The sequence below is a fragment of the Physeter macrocephalus genome, chromosome 2 (genome assembly GCF_002837175.3).
Source record: "Physeter macrocephalus isolate SW-GA chromosome 2, ASM283717v5, whole genome shotgun sequence".
Taxonomy (NCBI): Eukaryota; Metazoa; Chordata; class Mammalia; order Artiodactyla; family Physeteridae; genus Physeter; species Physeter macrocephalus.
In genome coordinates this window covers 75,598,271-75,624,736 of record NC_041215.1, presented here as the reverse complement: position 1 = coordinate 75,624,736, position 26,466 = coordinate 75,598,271, and the positions used below count along the sequence as shown (strand labels likewise).

The following is a 26,466-nucleotide window of genomic DNA, read 5'->3' as shown; positions in this document are numbered from 1 at the left end:
CTAAATGTAAGGCCAGAGACTATAAAACTCTTAGAGGAAAACATAGACAGAACACTCTATGACATAAATCACAGCAAGATCCTTCTTGACCCTCCTCCTAGAGAAATGGAAATAAAAACAAAAATAAACAAATGGGACCTAATGAAACGTAAAAGCTTTTGCACAGCAAAAGGAAACCATAAACAAGATGAAAAGGCAACCCTCAGAATGGGAGAAAATATTTGCAAACCAAGCAACTGACAAAGGATTAATCTCTAAAATTTACAAGCAGCTCATACAGCTTAATACCGAAAAAACAAACAAATACCGAAAAACAAAACAAACAAACAAACCCAATCCAAAAATGGGCAGAAGACCTAAACAGACATTTCTCCAAAGAAGATATACAGATTGCCAACAAACACATGAAAGGATGCTCAACATCACTAATCATTAGAGAAATGCAAATCAAAACCACTATGTGGAACTTCCGACCCAGCAATCCCACTACTGGGCATATACCCTGAGAAAACCATAATTCAAAGAGTCATGTACCATAATGTTCACTGTAGCTCTATTTACAACAACCACGACACGGAAGCAACCTAAGTGTCCATCGACAGATGAATGGGTAAAGAAGATGTGGCACATATATACAATGGAATATTACTCAGCCATAAAAAGAAACGAAAATGAGTTATTTATACTGAGGTGGATGGACCTAGAGACTATCATACAGTGTGAAGTAAGTCAGAAAGAGAAAAACAAATACCGTATGCTAACACATATATATGGAATCTTAAAAACAAAACAAAAAACCAAAATGGTTCTGAAGAACCTAGGGGCAGGACAGGAATAAAGATGCAGATGTATATGTATAGCTGATTCACTTTGTTATAAAGCAGAAACACACCATTGTAAAGCAATTATACTCCAATAAAGATGTTAAAAAATAAAGAATTTTTTTACTGCTAAAAATAAAGACACAATAGCTTTAATTTACCTAATTATTTTTCTCTATAATTTTTCACAACGCCTTTCTATTACCTTCTTGAAATAAAAAAGGATCACCCTAAGTAAATCAGTTTTGCCACTTTTGTTCCGTAAAACTAAAAGAAAATGAAAATGACCAATAGCCAATAAGCCCTACACTTTACGGTTATTTCCCCGTTGTGTTATAATATGAACTGAAACGGTCAATCATACAGTCATATAAGTGATATCACATAAAGGAAAGAGATGTTATATTTCATATAGAAAATAAATTTCAAAAAAATTTAAGTTTTACATAGAAACAAACACATTATTCACGGATATATTTATCTTAAATATACAAAATATTGTTGGATTAATATAATATTGCACATAAAATTTCAGAGATTAATTTATAAGAAAATGACTTTAATCTGAAGTTAACTTGTATTTGTTATCTGTTATTATTCTTTTATTTAAATACACATTTCTTTAAACAAAGATTTTTAAACTGCCAAGAAACATCACAGCAATTCAGACATATTTCTAAGAAACTATACAGACATTGTACAGGAACTCAAAAGCCAAATGAGGAGAATGAGATTATGAGAAAAAATAGACAGCAAAATAGGAAAGAGGAAAATTTAATAAAAATAGCTCTACAGATATGGTTATCATTTTTCAGCATGAACTACTCAAATTTGTTTACTCAACAAATATATTCTGAATGCCTATTATGTGCCAGCACTGAGATAGATTCTGAAGATATAAGAGACACAGAGACAAAAATATCTTCCCTCAAGTAACTAAGACTCTAGTAAGAACCTACAAAGCAAACAAATAGTTACAAAGCTACACAAAAAGCATAAAAAGAGGTTGCTAAGAAAGCAGAGAAAGGAGAATCTCAGACTATTTCCCCATAGGTTTTAGAGAAAGGTAGAGAGAGATGCTGAACTAAGTTTTGTTTTCTGTTTTTGTCTTTCTTGGGGTAGGGTGAGGGGAGGGGAGAATATGCTAAACTTCTACAGTATAAACTTTCTTCAGAGGTATCTATGATGGTTCTTAAATTCAGCATATATCTAATACTGCAAAGTCTTGGCAAAAAGAAGTTTCAATTATACCCAATATCTATATTTACACTTTGATGGTTATATGAACAAATATTTTCTCAAGATCAAAGTCATTTATATCATTTTAAACTTGTTTTCAAAATGTTTAACTAAGCACAAATAAACTGAGCACAAATAAAAGGTGATATCCTATAATGTTCAGCAATAGATTAACTATTTAATGTTTAAAAATAGGAGGAAATAATACCTTAAAAAATAGTCTATGACAATAATATATAAAACTGAATTCTCCATTAAAAAGAAACCTTTGAAAATTTTTCGGCAATTATCAACATTTTAACTACTTTGTTAAATATTTATAAATAAAATTCATTTTACTTTGGCTGTTTTCCCAGTTGTCAAGAACACAGCAATATTACCACACTTTTTGTACCTACCCATCATCTCTGACATCAGACAATTTTATTCTCTTAACTTGTGCCTCCTCTACTGCTTTAAAAGTAGAACAACACAAAACCAAGCTTTGAATTCTGCTGGTCAAAGAGCAACTAAATAAGTTTGTTATTTTTTTACATTTATTTGTGATGTTTTATAAAATTTATTTTTATCAGATTAATGTCAGGTTTTTGGATCAAAATCTTGAGAACATAAATCTCAGCCAGATTATTTTTTTAATCTTAAAATATTTTCTCCTCTAAAGATTGAGTATATTTTAATGAAAGCATATCACATTTGTGTTATAACTGAAATTTTTCTCTATAAACACAAGATATCCATTATTTTACTGACTAATATAACGTACTTACAATGCTGTGTATCTGTCCATTGCAGACTGCACGTCTCTACGGTAAACTGTTCGAAGAATGACCATGACGGGGTCAAACTCGTGATCCCAGACTTCAGCTATTATTCAAAAGAGAGTAGAAACAAAACACTGACTTCTTAGGAATAAAGTCAATCTCTAATGACTAATTACATTTAAGTATATCTTATATTTAAAAGATGGGAAAGTTTAATTTGATTATATATTTGTCTTAATAAGCTTGATGCAATGACCACTTTTATAAATCAAAAATCATTATTTCATCATTATAATGTTCTCTTAAGTTCAGCAAGAACTATTGAGCAAAAAGTTTTATAATGTGATAATGCCTCACCATAAAAGTTTAGCTCACTTTTTTTTTGTAAAGTGCCAATGAGACAGTAAGAAACACAATGCATTAACATTTTTGAAAGTATTTGAAGATAAAAATGTGAAAGCTAGATTAAAAATTAATGAGCCATTGATTTTCAAGAGCTTAGTTTATAAACACTTTTTGGTTTATAAAAGATTTTCTTCTTTTGCTATAATTGATAATTGATCTCCTTACCTTCTCCACAATTAGGAACCATTATCCCATGTGTGGTATATGTACAATTGGTGGTACACAAGATGATTTTAAGTATTAAGTGCACAAAGCTTATGTTAATAGCTATATAATTACATTAACGTGTACTAGAAAATTGCACATTGCAAATAAAACCTGTGATCTCACTAATAATCATGCTTAGGATGAGGAAAAGTTTAAAAATGTGAATCCATTTAAGAAAACGCAGCATACTAAGTATATAATAGTAGAGATGGTATCTGGATGTGATAAAAAATCTAAAACATGGCCTGAGAATAATTTTAGAAACCACTGCCTTAGGAGTGTCTCTTCCCTAGATAAAATTTTCTCCCCTCTCATTCTCTCCAGCAGAATTCTTAACATTTCTTAACATTTGAACCTTAAGCATCTCTCTACACATCTACTATAATTTCAACTTTCTGGCATTAAAAAAAAAATTTTAACAACTGTCCCTATTTCATGTAACAGGCCATCTTAAATTATCATAAGTATGATTTAAGATCCTTAAAATAGGCCTTCAAAAAGACATAGAACCTTTGTTATTAATTCTATTATCTGTTTTTGTCAGAATTATAAAACCATTGAAATGGAAGAAAACTTCAGTGATTAACTAACTGGTCCAGGAGGCTTCAGTGTTCCAAGAAGTTGGATTTCAACTGAGATTTACCAGGGGCCACTTTAGGAGCAAGGAGATGGTAAAACAGATGAGAAGCTATGTCCACTAACCAAACTCACTTTAACAAGAGTAGGTTTGCTTTTATTGCTTTTTGTATGACAGATTCACTTCGGCTTAGTTCCCCAAAACTAAAGGCTTATCTTAAACACTTTTTAAAAAAGCTTAAAAACCACTCATCTATTGCAACTCACTCATTTTACAAATAAGAAGTCAAATCCAAAGATAAAACACTGACTTTCTCAATATCGCACAACTGGCTAATACAACTCAGTACTGCATCTGAATATGACACCCAGTTTCTTGATTCTAATCTTCTAATGTCCAGTGCTCTGTCTCAGTGTCTCAAACTCTATTGTGTGTGACAATCATCCTTTAGAGCTTGGTAAAAAAACAGATTTCCAGAATTAATCCCCAGAGATCTGGATGAGAGCAGATTGGGGTTGAGGCATAGGAACCTGTATTTTAATAAGGACTGCGAATGAGTGACACAGGGTTATGCTCACATCACACTTTATTAATAAGCACTGCATTATACAAGAACATCACTCTACTTCTAAGCTCATCTAAATTTTAGATACAAAGTGTTCTCTACAATAAAGAAATATTGTGCTTTTCCTTTAATGGAATACATTCCAACCAGAGACTCTGGATTGTTCTTGCTACCTTTGTGAACTCTGAAAAATCACACATGATAAGGTTTATTTTGGTGTGTTTTACCAAACACGGTACATGCTATATACAATTACAAAGTGGGCATCAGTTTTTCACTTAGACAATGAGTGCTGAGGGGGGCAAGAAGCATGTAACTGCTACTTCCTTCAAAATTTTAACTTAGATTAATGAAAATGTGAAAGAGAAGAAGAAAAGACCATGAATCAGGATTTCACCTACTTCTGGCTTTTGTCAAGCATGTCATCTACAAATCCAGGGGGAAAACTTTAGAAAACCAACCACTTACGGAAAAGGTTTCTATGTATTTACACAGGTTCAAAATGTATGAGAATGTTATCAGTATTCCACATAGATTTTAACTGTTTCAAGTTAAAATTTGGGTAGTGAGAACTATTTCAAAATCAAATTTAAAGGGCAAATACATTCAGAATGTTTGTAAGTATATATTTTGCTTCATAATTTCTGGTTCATTGACAGTTCATTCACTTACAAAAATAAACTGGAGTTCATATATAAAGTTCCTTTTATAATTTAGAGTCATCTAAGAAGTCTTATTGTAATATAAACCATAGGTTTGTAAATAAATGGAACCGGTATCACTGTACACCATAAAAGACAAACATACATCTATAAGAAAGTTGAGGGGAAAAACCAAAGCTGAACAAATAAAGGCAAACATTTTGTTTCAGTATACACAACGAACCTTCAGGAAACTGCTATTTGAAAAAACACATTTATGTATACAAACATACCTTTAGGAGTATACATGCCTTGTTGCATAGAACCTCCAGGTTCAAAAACAGGAGCCTTAAAATCAGCTACAGCTGATAAAACTGATTCAAAGCTATAACTTCCTGGAATAATGCCACTTTTGGGATTTGGATTTTCTGGAATATGATGTATGTGTCAAGAAAAAAATTAATAACTAAAAGCCAGATATTTAATCTTACCAAGGAATTCTAGTTTCTAACTTCCTTTGCTAAAATACGCAGAGTAATTGGCTGTAATACATAAAGTCGGCCACAAGAGGGATATATAATACAACAGTTCAATAATAACTTTTTATTAACTGAATTAAGATAGCTTAATCTAGAAGCCTACTAATAAATTACATGCTGAAGTAGTTCTGAAGTATATTTCCCCCAAAACAAATTAACACAGTTTCAGGAAATGAAAAAAAAACTTTTAAAATTAATCTCCATTTTCATCCTTTTGCAAATAAAGTTTACTTTCCCTTAGAAAATCAAACACAGTATACTAAAAATCAGCCCAGATTTTTATGAGCAAAGATTATTTTTCCAAAAACACAAATGTCATCCTCAAGATAAGAAGGAAATAGATATTAAGCAAATTTTTTAAAAAGAAGAAAACCACAAAGATTCTTTCCTCTTGGTTTCACATTAAAGCTGTATAATTCTTCTAAATTCAAAGTTACAGAGAATGCTTTTGCTGTTTTACAGCACTAATATACAGTATATAACGGCTGAATGAAATCATCAAACAGTATCAAATTGTTGGCTACTTAAGAAAATCTTCAAGGTTATCAAATAGGCATTTCTAATAGGAGCTATTTCACAAAATTTAGCCATTTATTTCAAACATAATCATAATGTACAAATTAAATTTAGTCAAAAATTCACAAAATAAATTTTATCACAAAATAACATGATGATCTGTCTAAAATTTTATAAACAATAAATCAAAAAATAATAAAGTGTCCATTGTATGCTCAGTCTTATACAGAGAACCATAAGTTTTTAAAGTTTGTAGACAACAGTCTTTGCCCTTAAAAACCTCTTGGTTTAAAACTGAATTCTAAGAAAAAAATCCTCAGAATGTTTAAAGCTCTGGTAATAATAATTATAAGATATACCTCTAAATTTTAACCATGAATTCCAGCCTGGCTATAGAGATAAAGTAGACCTAGCTGCCTTTCACCAAGTGTCCAGCTCCCTTTCACTATTGCTGTCCTTAAAGGTCAGATCCTGGGGTGCCCAGAGCCACCAGTCCTGATGCCTAACCAAGGTCTAATAAGAGTACCCTGAGAGACGACAGAGACAAAAAAATCTACCAGTGGTCTTGAACACAGAATTGAACAAATAATTGGAGTTTTTCTCCATATTATTTTTCAACTTCAAATAAACCACATTTTAATCAAAAAGTGATATATCTCTAATCCATAAATATTACTTACAACTTAGATCCTGCAACTAACAGAAAATTAAACTTTTAAAAGGATATGAGGTCCAGCAATGAACTATGTGTTCTGTCATTCATACACAGCTGGGCTACCATCTCTGCCCTGAGAATCTCATCATCAGACATTCCTAGAATTAAAAATAGAATTAATAAATCTGAATATCTATATATTATAAAGAAACAACTTACCACACAATTTATTAAGCGTAAATACCAAAAATGAGATGCTTCCAAAATTAAAGAGCAAAGAATACAATGCCCCAATATAACTGCAGTTTAACTATCCTGATATTTGCAGTTCCCTTAAGGGGTTTTTTAAAGGATATTCTAAAAGGAGTGTCAATGGTAATACATCCTTTCCTTTTTTTCCATAAGCCAGTTACTACCACAAGGAGAGGGGAGGAAAGGGAGGTTAACAGTTAATACCCAAGTATTTGTATTAGTGCTTTTTACCTAAATGTAAACGAAGACTCAAAAGAATCACAAGAAATGTAAGAGCGCCTTCTAACATGGATCTCTCATGCTCTGCATCAAGTACTGTGTTTTGATGTTGTGAAGCCATTGTCAACAAATCCACTACCTTAAATCTATCAAAAAAATATTTGAGACAGATTTTTTAAAGTTAAAACAAAATTAGTTTAAATTCCAAATACTTCCTAATACCTGTCTTAATAAAATTATGCTTACCTTTCAAAGACAGATGAAATAAAATAATCTGGATCAAGTCTAGATGCACAAACCTTTAAAAGACAAAAAATAAAACCCACAATCTTTATTTCTCAATATTCAGTTTTACTTCTTTTTTTCTTTTTCCAGCCACGCCACACGGCTTGCAGGATCTCAGTCCCCCAACCAGGGATTGAACCCGGGCCACAGCAGGGAAAGCACCAAGTCTTAACCATTGGACCACCAGGGATTTCCCCAGTTTTACTTCTTGTGTTAATCATGTTTTTTATTTTCTGTATCTTCTGATGTTCTGGCATCTAGGGGGAGCCTACAGACCAGGAGAGAAACTACCCTTCTAAAGGTTAGCTAATTCCAAAAGACAGTAAACAGCTTACCTGGGAGCAAGTCTCTCATATGCAAGTCACTCATGCCCTTTATTTAACTCACATACCAAGCCAATATTTCCCCTGGCCCCCTGCCCAGGGCAGGTACCAGATAGCCTTTATGCCTCAGAGCCCACCAAGATTATTCAAACTAGCCAATCCTAAACTACTTCCCGTGCCCTGCCTTGCCGTTCCTATGGAAACCCCAATAAAGCTTCTGGTCTAGGATTTCCCCTCACTCCTCCTTCTGCCTCCTGACCAAAATTAACGCTTCCCCTCTGGTCCTGCGTAGTGTGGCATGTCCCCTTCCTTTGGAAATTATAAGTAATAAAATTCTTCTTTCAATAGCACTGACCTCTCCATGTCATCATTTAGTCACCTCTATAAATTAAAATCCCACAGGTACAAATAAGATACTTCTAAAGTACAACATCTGCATCATCAAGTTGGCTTACCTGTAATAGGTAAATGTCAGGATCAATCATGGAATTACAGAAATGAGACTGGACATAGGTCATGGCTTGTCCTTTGATTTGCAGACCATTTCTTACCCACATATTGCTATGGATTTCGGCAAGACTTGCCTAGTAAAAAAAAAAATTAAGTAAATTGGACAAAGAAGTCATCTAAAGTCAACCTTTATAAAATCATGTTACAATAAACAATCATTTCAAAATATTTTATAACTTAATCACAGCATAAGCCTGACATTCTGTCCAATGTTTAAGATCAATTCAAATATATAATTTTAAATTTTATGATGATCATTATATTTTATACAGTCCCTTCTTCTGGAGTTTATACATGAGTTAGTTTTCCATGATGACTCCTGGATACATTTATAACAATATTCACTGAAATCTTTAATGGGGATTCACTGACGATGACATTTAACTTTTTCCTCTTCAAAACAAAGAAAACATACATACTGCTTAAAGAAACACAGGAATAATAAGCATCAAACAAGCTAACTGTTCACTGTTCAACATCAATGAATATAATCTATGTCTTTAATTCACCCTAACTCAACCTTCAATCTAGTCATTTTCTAAAATTTGGCAAGAGCAGATCAGATTAGAATAAATATTCTTACTATATTAATATTTAATTCTTCATGTATTTATGTCCTGTATCAACTAAAACTAAGCACAGTCATAACTTCATCTCTTATTTCTTCCTAACTCCCAGAGGTAAAGTTCAATAATGATTAACAAATCTAAAATTTCCAGGAAAAATAAACTGAAGTGCAAATCCCACTAATGTATATAAAAGGTGGTCCACAAAATCACAGTATTAGAAATGAAAGAAACCACAGTGCATATGTAAGCTAATTCTTCTCTCTTTTCTCCCCTCTCACTTTATAGATGGGGAAACTAAGAAGCAAGTAGGTGAATCACTCCAAACAACATAGATAATAAAATAGTGGTGGCACCAAGGCTAGAATTTGTTGGGTCTCCTGACTCCCAAAACAGTGCTGTAGTATGTTAAACCCCTGCATAAGTAAATATAGTGAAAAGAATTCCTGGGGAAATTATAACTAAATGTAAATCTCATTTAAAAAAAAACAAAAAACCAAACATAATCTGGCAAAAATACAAAAACTAAATTTTTTTAAAAATTTCAAACATTTTGGCTATAATAACAACGATAAAGGCATACAAATAAAATAAAGGAAGAATCACTTAACCAAGGAATTCAAAACCTTTTAAAAGCCTGAAAACATACCTGAATTTGGAGTGGATGAATCATTAGTTTCATTAACATTTCCTGATCTGGTAAAACAGAATCCAAATCTAGTTCTTGACATTTCACAGCCTAAAAATTATGATAAAAAATGTTACTAATTCAATACGTAATTCCCAATATTCAAAAAACAAACGAACAGAGTTGTTTAATGACACTCTTACCTTACTCAAAAACATAGCATAATAACGATGTAGGGGCAGATGAAAAGTGACTTGGTTAGGTGCTGGCTGGAAATAAACAAACAAAATCCACAAGTCAAAGAATCCTTTACCGAATTCAAAGAAGGTTTTAAAATGCTAAAACCACACTTTCACCTTGATTTATTCCCCTATACTTTCTAATCAAAAAGTACAATTTTAGAAGTTATAGCTTAAAAACCCACTGTAGATAAAATTATTCCATTTTAAATGTAAGTTCCTTAAAGGCAGAAACGGTATACTCCTCAACGTTGAATCCTCTAAAGCATCTAGCCCAGAACAAGGGATGGAATAGATTTCCCTCTACAGTAGGCCATTTGGGAATCTTCAAATGCATGCATACCAAACATGACGACAGTAACAAGAACAATAATTACAGCTAACATTCACTGAGCACTTACTATGTGCCGGTCACTGTGCTAATAAGCACTTTATTCAGATTTAATTTAATCCTAGGAGAACCCAATGGGGTAGAAACTGAATATTCCATTTTATAAATAGGGAAATTCAAGTTTAAAAAACTTAAGTAACTTCCTAAAGTTAACAAGTAGTGAACTGAAAAGCTAGCCTGAACTCCGCTGTTATATTCAGAACGGTAAGAGGCTCTGACTACAGCCCTAAACTGAGGTACAGTTAAAAGGCTTACCTAGTTGGGTGAGATGCTCCCCATATCAGTGGTGAACACACAGTTTCTATAGGAAAGCTTAGTACAGTATACATCAAAGACCTTTGGTATCCTTGTGAATATTATAAAAACTATTTTAAATCTGTGACTCCCATGGGTCACGCTATCACTACAGAGAAAAAGTACAACACAGTTGTCCTTCTCAAACAGACAAGAAAAATTAAAACGTATTATTTGTTTTAAATGCTTCTATAAGTTTTTTTGTTTTTTTGTGGTACGCGGGCCTCTCACTGTTGTGGCCTCTCCCGATGCGGAGCACAGGCTCCGGAGGCGCAGGCTCAGCGGCCATGGCTCACGGGCCCAGCCGCTCTGCGGCATGTGGGATCTTCCCGGACCGGGGCACGAACCCGCGTCCCCTGCATCGGCAGGCGGACTCTCAACCACTGCGCCACCAGGGAAGCCCGCTTCTATAAGTTTTTAGTAAAGTTTTCTCCTGTTAAAAAGTTTTACCCAAACACTCAAATACCAGTATAGAGTTATAAAGATGTCCAATATGTCCCCATCCCTGAAACAGTTTTTTCCAAAACCGATATGAGAAAAAGATCTTCCTCAACATGTGAATAAATGTCTAAAGAAAGTTGTTCTAATAAATAAACGTTTGGCTTCCATAAAAAGGAAGGAATTTCTGACACATGCTGCAATATGGAAGAACCTTCAAGACATTATGCTAAGTGAAATAAGCCAGTCACAAAAATAGATATACTGTATGATTCCACTTATATGAGGTACTTACAGTACCTTATAGAGACACGAATATAATGATGGTTGTCAGAGGCTGGGGGGAAGGGAAAATGGGGAGTTTATTGGGTATAGAGTTTCAGTTTTGCAAAACAAAAAGTTCTGGAGGTTGGGTGAACAACAATGTGAATACACTATTGAACTATATCTTTAAAAAAGGTTAACAAGATGGTAAATTTTATTTTATGTGTATTTTACCACAATCAAAAATAAAAATAAAACAAGTTTGCCCTCCATTACTATAATCATTTTAGTAACATAAACTACACTAACTAGCTAAATCAGAATCTCCTTCCATTTCCTTCTAAGGCAGGCATCAAGAACAGTGGTTAAGAGCAGACTCTTAAAAGCTGGATTTGCAGGAGTTCAAATCCTGATTCTGCCACCTACTGCTGTAAAACTGTGAGCAAGTTACTTAACTTCTCTGTGTCTAAGTTGCCTGACCTGTAAAGTGGAGATAATAAGCAACTGGATGCCTGTGAGGATCAAGTAAGAGAACATAGTACCCAACACACATTTCTATTAATTACTAAGCCATAGACTCTATCTTGTCTTTTAAGGCTTGAGCATATTCTAAACACTAAACATTCTTCTACAGTGTTATATTCCATAATCCCCTCTTGTCCAACGTCACAAATCAGTCACTTGAAAAACTCATCTTCCACTCCTCCCATATATACTGAGGTGGTCCTCAGATTCCATTCTTAGTTTTCTACTCTTCTCATTCTAGGTGACTATCCAGTTCATAGCTTCAATTGCCAACCCAAGATGACTCCCAAATCTCAGCAGAAGTCTCACTCCTGAACTCGAACCCTACATTCAAGTGTTTACTGAACATCAACACTTAAAATCCCATGGGGACCACAAATACACTGTGTCCAAACCAAACTCAGCATCTTTGCCCTAAAACTCAATCCTCCTCAATGTTTCTTCTCCAAATTCCCAGTAATACAAATCTGAAATGTAGACTCCTTCCTTCTCTCAAACCTCCTACCTTTCATAAGGCACCAAAGTGTGTCTGATTTTCTAAATACCTCTTAACTTTACTTCCTCCTCTCTTTCCATACTGCCCCTAACTAACCTTAGGTCAGGCCCACAACATTTAGTGCCTAGATTTCAGTGCTAGCCTTTGATTCTATTCTTACCCTCTGTAAGAAACTTTCTGTGGTATCTGCCTAGCTCACAACCTTCCCCATCTTCTCAGAATGTCCCTTCCTACACCACCTTCCAAATACACACACACAGGGACTGGAGCCTGACAGTCAAGTTACAGTAGCCACATCTGACTGGATCAGGGCAGGAGACACCTAACCCATCGTGGGCAATGAGGTTCTCTCTTCACTTGAAATTTGAACTAGATTTAAAGACATCTGCAGAGAGTCTTGGAGTATGGCTGAAACTGCAATATTAGGCAACTGTAGGAAGGTAATATTTAACCACATAGGCAAAAAAGCACAGAAAACCAATCTACAGAAAGGGAAGAAAAAATGAGGCAGAAAGGCCAAAGCAAAAGCAAAAGACAGGAGTTCCTGTTCAGCTTTCCACTCAGTTCCTGAAGTCCAGGTGCCATAAGATCCCTGAAAGACCTCTCTGTACTCATAATAAATTATTCCTCCTTTAAATTAGGCTGCCTCAAAAATGTTTTTTTCCTTGTATTCAAAAGAACCTTAATTAGTACATCTATTTAAACCTTAATATATTGCCAGGAGGTGGTCTTACCAAAACACTAATTTAACCTTGTACTTCTCCATTCATCATCTTTTAATGGCTCCCTATAGTTTTAACTTCCTTTAACCTTCTGACTCTTGAGAGACAGGGCTTACCTCTCCAGCCTCATCTCCTGTCATATAAACATAAACTCATGCACCATAGGTAGTGCCTTTGGATATGCCTTTCCCTCTGCCTCAAATACTATATACATCCTTGCTCCCACTGGATTAACATACCTTTAAGACTTTGCTGAAGTGACATTTCTGCTAGGAAGCTTTTCCTGAGTCCCTCAGGGTAAATCAGATGCTCCACTCTATTCTCCTCCATAGCACCTTGGTCACAACTTTACAGAAGCCCTCTGATAAAATTAGCCATTTATTTGTCTTCCATTTCCTTAAATTAGGCACCGTTTCATCACTGTATCCCCAGTGTTTAGAACACAGTAAACATTCGATAAATATTTGCTGGATGGACACATGTTCTACTTCCATCTTATAAGAGATGACTCTAATCAAACCACTCTGCTATATACTCATAAATGTTGCTCTGCTACATACTCATAAATGATATTCAGAATTTGAGGATTCTTAAACGGCCTGTACTTTGGGAAAATTTATTCCATCCTGTGTTTCTAAGTGACTGTTTGATTTGGCTTAATCCAGTTCAAAAAAATATTATTTGCTTATTCTGTGCTGGATTACTGCAATAACTTCTGACCTCCACTCTCAAGGCTGAAAGAAGAACAAATATTTATCACACATGAAATATGTGCCTCTTAGTCAATCCTCATTGGCTAATATTATTATATTAAATAAATAGATGAGGAGATGGACTCGGTAATGCTTTAAAAAAAAAAAACAAAAACTGTCCAAGACCAAGATCACATAGTGTCCACTAAGGTATGCCTGACTCTAAAGCTCCTTGCATTGCCTAAAGCCAGTACAGTTGAAATACGACCAGACAAGAAGTTGAGAGATGTGGGATCTGGACCCAGAAATTCCAGGAGTTTGCTATACAACTAGAGGCAAGTCATTTAATATCTCTGCATCTCCATTTTACATCTGAAAAAAAAGGAGTGATAATATCTTCCCTACTTCACAGGGTTGTTTTGAGAAACAAATATATCAAAGCACTTTAAGAAAGAAGAAACTTTTAAACATTGTAAAAGATATATTGGTTGATTCTTTAAATTCTATACTTATTTTCTTTTCTATTAAAAATCTATGTAAATTTTTGCAACATTCGGGACTTCCCTGGTGGTCCAGTGGTTAAGTCTCCATGCTCCCAATGCAGGGGTTCCAGGTTCGATACCTGGTCAGGGAACTAGATCCCACATGCCACAACTAAAGATCCCACATGTCGCAACGAAGATCCCACATGCCGCAACTAAGACCCAGTGCAGCCAAATAAATATTAAAAAAAAAATTTTTTACAACATTCAGTATCTTCCTAAAATATTTTTGTGTAAAAAACAAATATACTGGGGCTTCCCTGGTGGCACAGTGGTTAAGAATCCACCTGCCAATGCAGAGGACACGGGTTCAAGCCCTGGTCCGGGAAGATCCCACATGCCGTGGAGCAACTAAGCCCGTGCGCCACAACTACTGAGCCCGCATTCTAGAGCCCACGAGCCACAACTACTGAGCCCACACACCAGAACTACAGAAGCCTGCGCACCTAGAGCCCGTGCTCCGCAATGAGAGAAGCCACCACAATGAGAAGCCCGTGCAACACAACGAAAAGTAGCCCCCGCTCGCCACAACCAGAGAAAGCCTGCGCGCAGCAATGAAGACCCAACACAGCTAAAAATAAATTAATTAATTAAAAAATATATGTGTATGTATATATACACACATACACACACATACTATTTCCTTGAATTCAGCTGCTCTGTATACCATACTTGATTCTAACTATCCATAAATCCACCCCAAGTTCAACCGTGGATTAATTTCATGTCAAATACTACCTAACCCTCTGTGTGTAATAATAATTTTCCCCTAGTTCAATCTTCCTGTTGTCTTAGTGATGCCACCATTTCAACAATAATTCCTAAAGTTTCAAATACTAATGAGAATTGGATTGAGAGAAGCTCCAGCTGAAGCCCCGGCTGACAGACTAATCCTCGACGGGGTGAAGAAATAGTGAAGCAGGTTAAAAGCAGGATGGAGCTCTGTGGAAAATGGAGAATGTTTTCTTTAAAGACTGACTCATTACCATTTATATAAACAAAGCTTCAGCTTAAGTACCAACATTTAGACAAGATAAGAATCGGTGATTTGGTGAAGGCAGAATCAGAATCCAAATGGACAAAATAGCCAGGTTGAAGGCTAAAGGCAGGCACAAACAAATATTAGAGGAGGAGTCATCAGGGATGGAAGATAAATTAGTTTGAGGCAGGAACGATGAGAGTTAAAGACAGTAGGAGGCTCTTCCCTTCATAAATAATTCAGTCCTAAAGCCACTGGGGGGGAGGTGTTAAGAGGCTAAATGAACCAAAATAGGCATCTATAGGTGAGGAGCCTGAAAAGGGATATCAGAGCCCAGGGTGAGGAGGACAACTGTGTGTGCTGGGGCGGGGGCGGGGGGGGGGGAAATGTCAGTGGTTTTCCAGGGTGAAGAGTATCTACACAGAAGTGGGGTATGGCCTGGCATACGGAGTCAGGGCATCCACACAGCAGGGCAGCCCAGTATACTATGTCAGAGCCAATTAGGGTGAGGAGAGTGGGGACTGACCAGGGAGGAGAAGCCAGAACCTGACAGAGGTAAAGAGGGCAATGACACAGGGCGCCAGCCTGGAATAAGGAATCAAAATTCAAGCAAGGTGAGGAGATTATCCACAGGTGGAAAGGACCCAGTATGGGGCATCAAAGCCAAAGCAGGATGAGGAGGGCAGCCAGAATGAAGAAATGCCTGGTGTGGGAATTCAAAGCACACATAGGGCGAGAAGGATTCTTCACAGAAGGGTAGTCCAAGGTGGGGAGTTGGAGTCCAAGTGGGATGAGGAGGGTGTCCATACGTAGGGTAGGGTGGGCGACAGAATGCAGGGAGAAGAGGGCATCCATGTAGGGAAAAGGGAGGTAACTGATATGAGAAATTGGTTCCATATAAGAGGATTGGTCAAAGAAATAAATATATTAAGGATAATGGAAGTCAGGTTTCTCACTGTTAGAGAAAATTAGAATAAGTCCTGTGCTATACTGGAATATAAAGTATCAGTTTGAACTCACAGCTTTCAATATATATAATAGAGAAATAAATATAGATGCAGATATGTACATATATATACATAAATGCATACATATATTCTGAACCTCTGTTCACTGAGAAGGCCTGGGAGCAGTTAATACCTCGATAGCAGTGAGCCCACCAAGCATCCAGATCTTGCTTTCTCAATACTGTTCTCTACTGAAAGTAACAAAAGATCCTTAAAAGTGACTGATTCCAGGGGCAGAATAGGGAAAATATAAGGTGAGCCTGAAACATCTTGTTGAGCCACTAAGACTAGAAGTGCTCAAAGAATAACGGGACAAGTCAAAAGGACACAAAAACCTGCTTGAAGGGGCTCTCACTGGCCACATCTGAAACAATTTGAGCATCAAATAATAGTAGTATTGGATTATAACCCAGTGAATAAAAGAAACTATGAATCTCCACAGCAGAAAATTAGTGAAGGAACTAAAAATTAGATGAGAAAACAGATGTATTTAAATAGCTTTAAAGCACGTCCTCACAAAATACTTTATTAATTACGATGAGAAAAAGGGTAACTTTATGGTGAAGAAGTCTGGCTGGTACCACCCTAATCAAATGAACAAAGAGAATATCATCAGTAATAGGACAAACAAAGATCATAAACCACTAAAGAGGGTGCAATGAAAAGACTGCAACATCACTTCTGTAATATTCCTGCAGAAGATGCATAATCTGAACCTACTCATAAGAAAACCCAAATTGAGGGGTGTTCTACAAAAATAACTGAGCTGTATTCTTCACAACGTTATTGCCCTGAAAGGCAAAGAATGAGCAATCATTCCAGGAGACTAGAGACATGATAACTAAATGCAACATGCGACTCTAAATAGGATCCTTTTGCTATAAAGGGCAATCAATGGACAATTTGTAAAACATGAATGAGTTCTAAGATTTACATAGTAATAATATAATAAAGTTAATTTCCTAATTTTTATGGTTGTCTCTGTTTATATAAGAGAGAGAATGTCCTGGCTTATAGGAAATGGATACTAAAGTGTTTGGGAGTTATGGGCATCAAGTTAACATGTTAACTCTCAAATAGTTCAAGAAAAAGTTCTTTGTACTCCACTTCCAACTTTTCAGTAAGTTTATGATTGTGTAAAAGAAAAATTTTTTAAGGAAAAGAAATAAATAAAAGCCCCTCCTCTCCGCGCCCCGGCCTAAGACACCAGGAGTTGCATCTGCCCAGAGTTCAGAAATCAGATAAGGAGTGCTCTTCCTTCCACATCTGGCAAATTTTGACCCCACTTCATAAGAGGAATAAAAGGGGCTTCTGATAGGAAACTTGGCAGACTAATTAACAGCAAGCCCTTATTTAATTCTTCTCAGTTCATTATCAACAACAATCATCCTTACTCAGCCATAAAAAGAAATGAAACTGAGTTACTGTGGATGGACCTAGAGTCTGTCATACAGAGTGAAGTAAGTCAGAAAGAGGAAGACAAATACCGTATGCTAACACATATAAATGGAATCTAAAAAAACAAAATGGTTCTGAAGAACCTAGGGGCAGGACAGGAATAAAGACTCAGACATAGAGAATGGACTAGAGGACACAGGGAGGGGGAAGGGTAAGCTCAGACGAAGTGAGAGAGTGGCATGGACATATATATACACTACCAAATGTAAAATAGCTAGATAGTGGGAAGCAGCCGTATAGCACAGGGAGATCAGCTCGGTGCTTTGTGACCTCCTAGAGGGGTGGGATAGGGAGGATGGGAGGGAGGGAGATGCAAGAGGGAGGAGATTTGGGGATATATGTATATGTATAACTGATTCACTTTGCTATACAGCAGAAAGTAACACACCATTGTAAAGCAATTATACTCCAATAAAGATGTTAAAAAAAAAAAAACCAATCATCTTTATTCATGCCCAGAGGAGAACACTGACCAATTAATAAAGTTGTGATACCCTTTCCATCAATCTCCCCTATTCTGTTCACATTTGCACTGTCACTTTTATCTCTCTGAATGAACTCCTGAGAAATATACATTTAATAACATTAAAAAAATTATACCCTTCTCTAGGAAATAAGCAAATACAGTTAGTTAATGCACTATAGAATCTCCTAAGTGTCAAACAACTGGTCTCTTATTTCTCCTTTTTTAAAGCCTAGTGATTTTATGTTTATTCCAACACCTTTCCCTTATCCCATGAAAAGATATTCATTATTTTCAATGTTAAATGAGATCTTTTCTTAAATGCTTTTACATATATCAAAAATATACATACCTCATCTACGAAGTTAATAGCATCAAACCAGTCTTGAAGAGCTTCAAGGCAGTATCTCACAACATTTCGGGTATATTCTTGAGTTTCCTAAAATAATAAGTTATATAAATTTACAGTATATAAATACATATATGTTCAACTTCAAAGTATATGCAATATATAAAAAGTTATGTGCATTGTATATATAATGGTAAAATATACATATTTTCAAAATAACCACATTTGTCATTTCAAGGAATCATCCTTTCATAATCTAATAGTAACAACTAGTGACAGTTATGAAAATGAACTAACCTGAAATGAGTCAAAGGTGAAATAAATTTAAGTGATGTAAATTGGGTTCCATTTCAAAAGATCCTAAAAATATAAGTTCCCTACTGTTATTAATGGGTAGAGTTTCTTTTGGGATGACAAAAAAGTTCCAGAAATGCATAGTGGTGATGGCTGCACAACATTGAGAATGTATTTAATGTCATTGAATTGCATACTTAAAAATGGTTAAAGTGTTAAAAATTTTATCTTACATATATTTTGCCACAGTAAAAAAAAAAAAAAGAGGGCAGAACATATGAGTACTGTAAGCAGCCTGTGAATATCTTAGCTTGCAACAGAATCTAAAAGAAGGAAGAATAAGAATGTGCCACTTAAAATAAAGGTATTGTGAAAGAAAATGTAATGTTTTATGGAGAAATTGATCCAGTGAAATAGGCAAGCATTAAGTTAAATGGAAAAATGAATTGTGATAGCCTCTCTTTAAAAAAATAGGCAAAGATTTGAATAGACATTTCTTCAAAGAAGACCTACAAATGGCTAATAAGCACAAGAAAAGATGCCAACACTATCAGTCACTAGGGAAGTGCAAATCAAAGTCACAATGAGATACCACTTCACGCCTACTAGGACGGCTATAATTTTTTAAATGTAAAGTAAGTGTTGGCAAGGATGCAGAGAAACTGAAACTCTCATACATTGCTGGTGGAAATAAAAAATGGTGCAGCCATTTTAAAGTTAAACACAGCATTACCATATGACCAAGCAATTCTACTCTTATATACCCAAGAGAATTGAAAACATACATTCACACAAAAATCCATACACAAATGTTCACAGCAGCGTTATTCACAGCAGCCAAAAAATGAAATCAACTGATGACTGGACAAATAAGTGTGATATATCTATGCTATAGAATACTATTCAGCCATAAAAAGTAATGAAGTAGAGATACATGCCACAACATAGTCAAACCATGAAAACATTATACCAAATGAAAGAAGTCAGACACAAAAAGTCACATATTATATGATTTCATTTATATGAATGTCCAGATTAGGTAAATTTAAAAAGACAAAAGGGAGATTAGTGGTTTCCAGTGGATGAGGGGAGGTTGGAATTGGGAGGTACGAGTTTTCTTTTCTGCTGGGGGCGGGGGCTTAGAAATGTTCTGGAATTAGTGGTGATAGCTGCAGAACTTTGTGAATATACTATAAACTACTGAATTGTATAGTTTAAAATGATTAAAATGGTGAATTTTATGATGTGAATTTTATCTCAATAAAAAGCTTTTTAAAAAGACATTTTGGGACATCAATGCAGAATAAAAGGTATCATCACAGTCAAACAGCTCATCAGCTACACATATAAATTACTGTGGACTTTAAAAAAAAAAAAACTACAAGCCTCACATCCATATCTAAACATAGCATCTCTGGGGACTTCCCTGGCGGTCCAGTGGTTAAGACTCTGTGCTTTCACTGCCAAGGGTGTGGGTTTGATCCCTAGTGGGAAACTAAGATCCTGCAAGCCAAGGTATGTGGCCCAAAATTAATTAGTTAATTAATTCATATAGCATCTCTTATAAAGTAGATATTATCATCCCTTTCTTTCAGAGATTTACTTCTCCTTCACCCAGCTCAGTCTCCATATCCTGTTAATTCTTCCTCAATATTATCATGTAGGTTCACTTCCATTTCCTCCTATTTCTGATATCATTCAGACAAAATATCACTTAACTAGTTTCCCTGCCAACAGTCTCACCCTGTTTTAATCTATCCTATATGAGATTTATCCTTCTCAAAATATTTTATACATTCTGTTCCCTATCTCTTACTGAAAAAAATGTAATGACACTTTAAGTTACCATAAATAATGTGTCATAACCAAACTCAAGTTGCAGATAATTCATGTATAAAGAAACATTTAAAACCAAATGTTTTGCTATTTAATCAAAGGTTTGAGTAAAGGGACACGACTATATCCTCTTTACACAAGTGTAAACTGATAAACTCTTCTGGAGAACAATTTGAAAAGTAGGTATATCAAGAGTCTTCAAAAAGGTGACCAATTAATTCCATTCCTAAATACAGCATACTTAATAATCATGTTTAGATCATCTCTCCCACCTCCCCATCCCTATCATACCCACCCCCAAAAATTCAGTATGCATGACTTACTAGTTCTATGACCTTGAGGAAATTACTTCAATTTTATGAGTTTCAGTTTCTCCATACGTACAAATGGGCATAATACTACCTACCTCCTAGTACTATTATGGAGAAGCAAATGAAATAACGTACATAAAATGTTCTATGTCACAGTCTAGCACTATATCTGACAAGTATTACTTTAGCGCTCCAAAGATTCATGGCCAGACTTAACTTCTGTCAAGCCTGCAGTAATGTAAAGTTGCCACTAGATGGAGATTTTATAGCTTATTTGTTCTGTTCAGAAAGCAAAAATTAGTAAAATTCTAGAAATGTGCCATCCCTTTATCCAAGCTATCTGTTATTAATCTAGTATAACTTGTTTAACTACCCCTTAGCATTTTCAAGAACCAAATAGCATACAGGGCAATCAGACAAAAAAAGTAAGCTATCAGGTGAAGTTCCTTTTTTCTATTGCTAATACTTTAGTTTTATATTTTATAATTAGAGAACATAAACATAAAGCAATAGCTTTGTTTTACTTAAAATAATAGTCTTTCTTCTAGTTTACATTTCTAAAACCTGACAACACTGCTGCTAAAAAGCTCTAGACAGTCTTGCTAAGAGACAATTATAGCAAAGTGATAAAGAGCACTGGTTCTGAAATCAGATGGATTTGTTTTCAAACTCAAGCTTCCACTTGCAGCTGTGTAAATGTGGGCAAATTATTTAACCTCTGAAAGAAAGGGATGATACTATCTACTTTATAAGAGATGCTATGAAGATTGGATACGAACATAATGTAAGCAATATAATGTAAAGAACAATGTCTGGCATAGTGTAGGCTCTCATCAAGAGAACGTGTTATCTAGGAACTAGATGCTCCTTTAGCTAAGAAACTACTCTCAGATACTAGCAGAACAATATGAGCTCGTCTTCTCTCTGTTGTCTTCACTTCTTAGATTAAGAAAACCATAACACATTGCAATCCTGGCCTTCAAAACTGAAAAATAAACTACTGCCTGAAAACAATGATTTCTCATTATCACATAAACATAGTCCCGGCCTTATAATCCAAAATCATCCTAAACACAGTTGTCAGAATAATCCTCCTAAAATACTGACCTTTTCATATCAATATCATATCAATCCTCCCTCCTAAATCACCATCTTTTCTGTTGGCTTATATGATGTTGCATTCTTCTGGTTTTTCTCCTCTCCCTCTCTGATGTCTAAATGTTAGTTTTTTCTTCAAGGTCCATTTCTCTTCTCCCCCTATTTGATGTGATCCCATCCCCTAGCAATAAATGCCATTTTTATTCCCAAGGGTCTAAAATTTATCACCCTAGTCCAGATTTCTCTTTTGAGCACAAAACTCATATATCCAACTGACTATTCACTATTTCCACTTGGATGTTTCAGAGGCATCTCAAACTTAACATATCTAAAACTAACTTTGATCTCTCTAAACCTTTTCTATTGACCTTTTTCACCTCTGTAAAATAACCTCCATACACAGTTACCCAAAAGTCTATTTCACTCATCAATAACATACAATCCATCACCAAGGCTTTTGGTTGTACCTTCAAAATACATCTTCAATATCCAAAATGCACCTTTAATGCACCTTGAATTTCAAACCTGAATTTCCTAGATTATTATCACAGCATCTTAATTGGTCTATTTGCTGCTAGTCATGATGCTCCCCACGCTCCCCTCAATCCAGTCTTTCCAGCAAACAGAATGATCTTTTAAATGTAAATGTGATCACATCAAACCTCTATTTTAAAATATTCACTGGCTTGTCCTTAAAATTAAATCTAAGGCTCATTAACATGTTCTATAAGAATCTGCATTAATAATACAATCCCTGCCTGTCTCTCCAACTCCATCTTGTTCTGTGGCTCCAGCCACAAACTCCTTAAAATGACCAATCACTTTCCTACTGGAGGTAGGTTATTCCATACTATCTCCCCTATTCCCACCATTAACCCCACTTTTATACTTCATACAGCTGGCTTCTTCATTCTTCAGAAAGGCCTTCCGTGATCCTCAAACGTAACCAGCCTCCACACTCATTACTCTCATAGCAATCTGATATTTTCCTGTAGAACACTTACAAAAGCTTACAAAATAAACTTGTGTGCTTACTTACTTAATGTCTATCTCTCCTATTAGACTGTTCCATGAGAGCAAAAACCGCATCTATTTGGTATGACACCAAACACCCGAGCATCTAGATAGCATCTGGCATAGAACAGCATTCAATAGATACTTTTTTGAATGAATGAACAAATGAATCTCATATTAGATGACAGTTTTTTTGATAAATGCTACAATGGAGATTAAACGAGGTACTATAAAAACAGAGACTGGAATCATAAATATGAAAGAATTTAAATGAGCAGATTACATATCAACTGAGTCTTATGAGTACAATTTTTGAAGAGCTCACACTAATTGTTCTTCATTCCAGTTAGAATCGCTGCCAAAGTCCTACTGCACATCAAACAAACCAAAATCTCTGACAGTGAGACTCAGGCACATGTATTTTGCAAGCTTCCCAGATGATTCTAATATAAAAGAAGCACTGGACTAAGCAGAAAGAATGAGCTCATTTGTCAAAAAAGGGACTAACTTGAACAAAACCACTGGAATCAAGAAAGGAATTGCATGTTGAGGAATGCTAATCAATCCAATGAAGGCATGGAGGTAGAGGGGGTATAGGAAGGTGAATTACGATAAACAAGTTGAGGGCAAATTGTGGAAGGTCTTAAATGCCTCTATAGGAAATATGGACATTATCCTGTAGACATAAGAACTTGAATGATTTTTAAGCAAAGGAGAGATAAGCACAGAGCTTAGCAGTAACTTTGGTATTAGGAAAAATTACAGTAGGAAGAATCTAGAGGCAGGAAAACCAGTTAAGAAACAACCCAGATTTTAAAAATATAAAGAAATAAATTAAGACAGAGGAAAGAAGTGGTAGAGAGACATTTCTGGTATGAGAGAAAATTCATGGTATCTGATTATAGCTTGAACACAGCTGGTACAGCAAGGGGAGGTTTCTATATTGGATAACTGCATCATTTAAAACACCATACATAAAATGACATAAAGAACACAGCACAGACGAATGTTTTTAAATAGTTTAGGAACCTGAGAAAATTCATGCACCTATAAGGAGATCTACATGAATAACCAGAGCTGCTGTAAATTTCAACCTGGCTAGACTGTAACAAAGTTGTGAGGCATATGCATTTAGAGAAAGCTGGAGTCATGAGAGAAAATAGAAATCCTTGGACACCAAGCGGGGAAAGTGGCGGGGGGTGGTGGTGGTGGGATGAATTGGGAGATTGGGATTGACATATATACACTGATATGTATAAAATAGATAACTAATAAGAACCTGCTGTATGAAAAAATAAATAAAATAAAATTCAAAAAAAAAAAAAAAGAAAACAGAAATCCACTTAAAGGAACACATACATTTAAAGAATATATGTAAGAGAGTATCATAATAAACCTGTGAGGAAGAGCAGGCTTTGCTGTCCCATTTCTATTTTGTTTCCTTTAGTTTTTTAAAAGAAAAGGAGAAAGACTGAGAAGTTCAAATAGTTTTAAATGAGTTGACCAAGTCACCTAAGTCAAAAGAGGCAGAGCCAAGACCATTATAAAATCTTGTGCAGCATGCTTATTGGTACAGGCTAGCAGGTTGGACTTCATGGGATCCATACAGCAAAATCTTAGTCAAGTCCTTAGTTTAGTAGAGTCAGGAGATAACAAACTGTCCAAAGACTCTGGAGACCCATCAAACGAATACTTTAAAATGCAAACGTAAAATATATATTTGTACAGAAAGACATAAATGCATGCAATTATAAGCGAGCATTTCTTAACCAATTATAAGAATTTATGTTGTTGCTATGTACCCTTAGGTTCTTTTTACAAACAACTGTAAGTTGTATGAAATGTATACTGATTTTGTGCTTGGAATCTTAAAAGTGTAAATTTTATTGAGGACTATCCGCATCCCTTGAGAGACAAGAAACATTAGGCAACTAACTGATAATGGGTAAAATGAAATAATAAAGATGAATGTGGAGACTTATAAAGCTCCAAAGACTATTCACAATAATGGAAGGCTGGAATGATATGATAACTCATTTATATAAATGAATTCTAACCTGCCTAAGAATAACAATTAACTGTCTCAGGTCAACTTTCACAAAGGTGAATTCAAAATTAAACACTGCATATTATTACACACAAGTAAACAAATCAATGTTTTCACAAATAATTTTCTTAAATAATTATTTTAAAGGTAAACACAGAAATTAACAAAACATACCCTAACTTTACAATGTGATAAGAGTCCCCACATTGGCTGTGCACAGGCCTCAAGTTCAGCAGCAAAGGCAGCATAGTAGGTCTGAGATTCAAATTCCACATGCTCATTTAGTTCTCGCTTATTTAAGTTCATACCTTGCAAAAATTAAAACAGATATAAACCTTGCCAAATGGAAATAAACACCCATATTAAAAATCAAGTAAAATACTTCCTAGTACCAAACACATTTTAATGCATACAAATGGCATAATGACACAATATATAGAGAAATTAATAAATTATTAAAAATAAAATAATCTGGTCCTTTTGGAATTCTTTATAAACTACGTTTTCTTAGAAACATTTTGTGAACTGTCTTTTTCTTATATAATTGAATATATTAAATAAAGTCAAAACTATTTTAAGTGATGCCAGTTGAAATTTTATGAAAGTATTATGAGTCTTTCTTGGAGAACAGATTAGAAATTTCTAGATTAATGCTTTCAAATGCTTTTAAAAATTACACTCCTATTTCCTATGTAACAGTTTGACCTTCATAACTCTGATATGTTTTCACGAACACTTTATCAAAATACTTACAAATATCAATTAATTAAAATGAGACATTTCACATATAACTGAATGATGTGCTATTATCTTTTAATTAGTGTTTGACAGTTTAACATTAGGCATTTTGTAAACTAAAAAAAAAAAAAAAAAAAAAATAAGAAAAAATCTGAAATTGATACCTTGAAAGAAAGATACAAAGTTCATCCATGTAACTAACAAACCATGGTCCTCCAAAAATCTCTTAGCCACACTTTGATGAGAAAGGATATTAATAAAATCACTGACAAGAGGCCAATAAGTGTTATTCTTCAGTAATGCTTCTCCACAATTCACTACCACATGTAAACTATTTTCTTCATCTAAAATAGACACACACACACACACAAAAATTAGTTTAAAAAAATAGTTTTACCAATGATACAGATTATACATTTTAGAATCAGTCACCTAAATTCAAACCCCAGCCTGCCATTTAATAACTATATGGCTTTAGGTATATTACATAGCTCTGAATCAATTTCCTCATCTGTAAAGCAGAAAAAGACACATATCTTTTTTTTTTTTTTTTTTTTTTT

At 34.9% G+C, this 26,466-nt stretch overlaps 1 protein-coding gene across 8 annotated transcripts in view; it reads right to left on the bottom strand.

Annotated features, from left to right (window-relative positions):
- The window catches only part of UBR3 (ubiquitin protein ligase E3 component n-recognin 3), a 229,007-nt gene that overhangs the window by 117,803 nt on the left and 84,738 nt on the right, over positions 1 to 26,466 (bottom strand). For all 8 annotated transcript variants that reach the window (XM_055088455.1, XM_055088442.1, XM_055088451.1 and 5 more), the window contains exons 9-19: positions 26,071 to 26,250; positions 25,343 to 25,476; positions 18,572 to 18,658; positions 9,913 to 9,978; positions 9,731 to 9,820; positions 8,461 to 8,589; positions 7,644 to 7,696; positions 7,410 to 7,543; positions 6,999 to 7,084; positions 5,510 to 5,651; positions 2,828 to 2,924 (exon numbers count right to left, since the gene is read on the bottom strand). In XM_055088455.1, the coding sequence (XP_054944430.1) occupies positions 2,828 to 2,924; positions 5,510 to 5,651; positions 6,999 to 7,084; positions 7,410 to 7,543; positions 7,644 to 7,696; positions 8,461 to 8,589; positions 9,731 to 9,820; positions 9,913 to 9,978; positions 18,572 to 18,658; positions 25,343 to 25,476; positions 26,071 to 26,250 (1,198 nt within the window). The remainder of the gene's footprint in view (positions 1 to 2,827; positions 2,925 to 5,509; positions 5,652 to 6,998; positions 7,085 to 7,409; positions 7,544 to 7,643; positions 7,697 to 8,460; positions 8,590 to 9,730; positions 9,821 to 9,912; positions 9,979 to 18,571; positions 18,659 to 25,342; positions 25,477 to 26,070; positions 26,251 to 26,466) is intronic.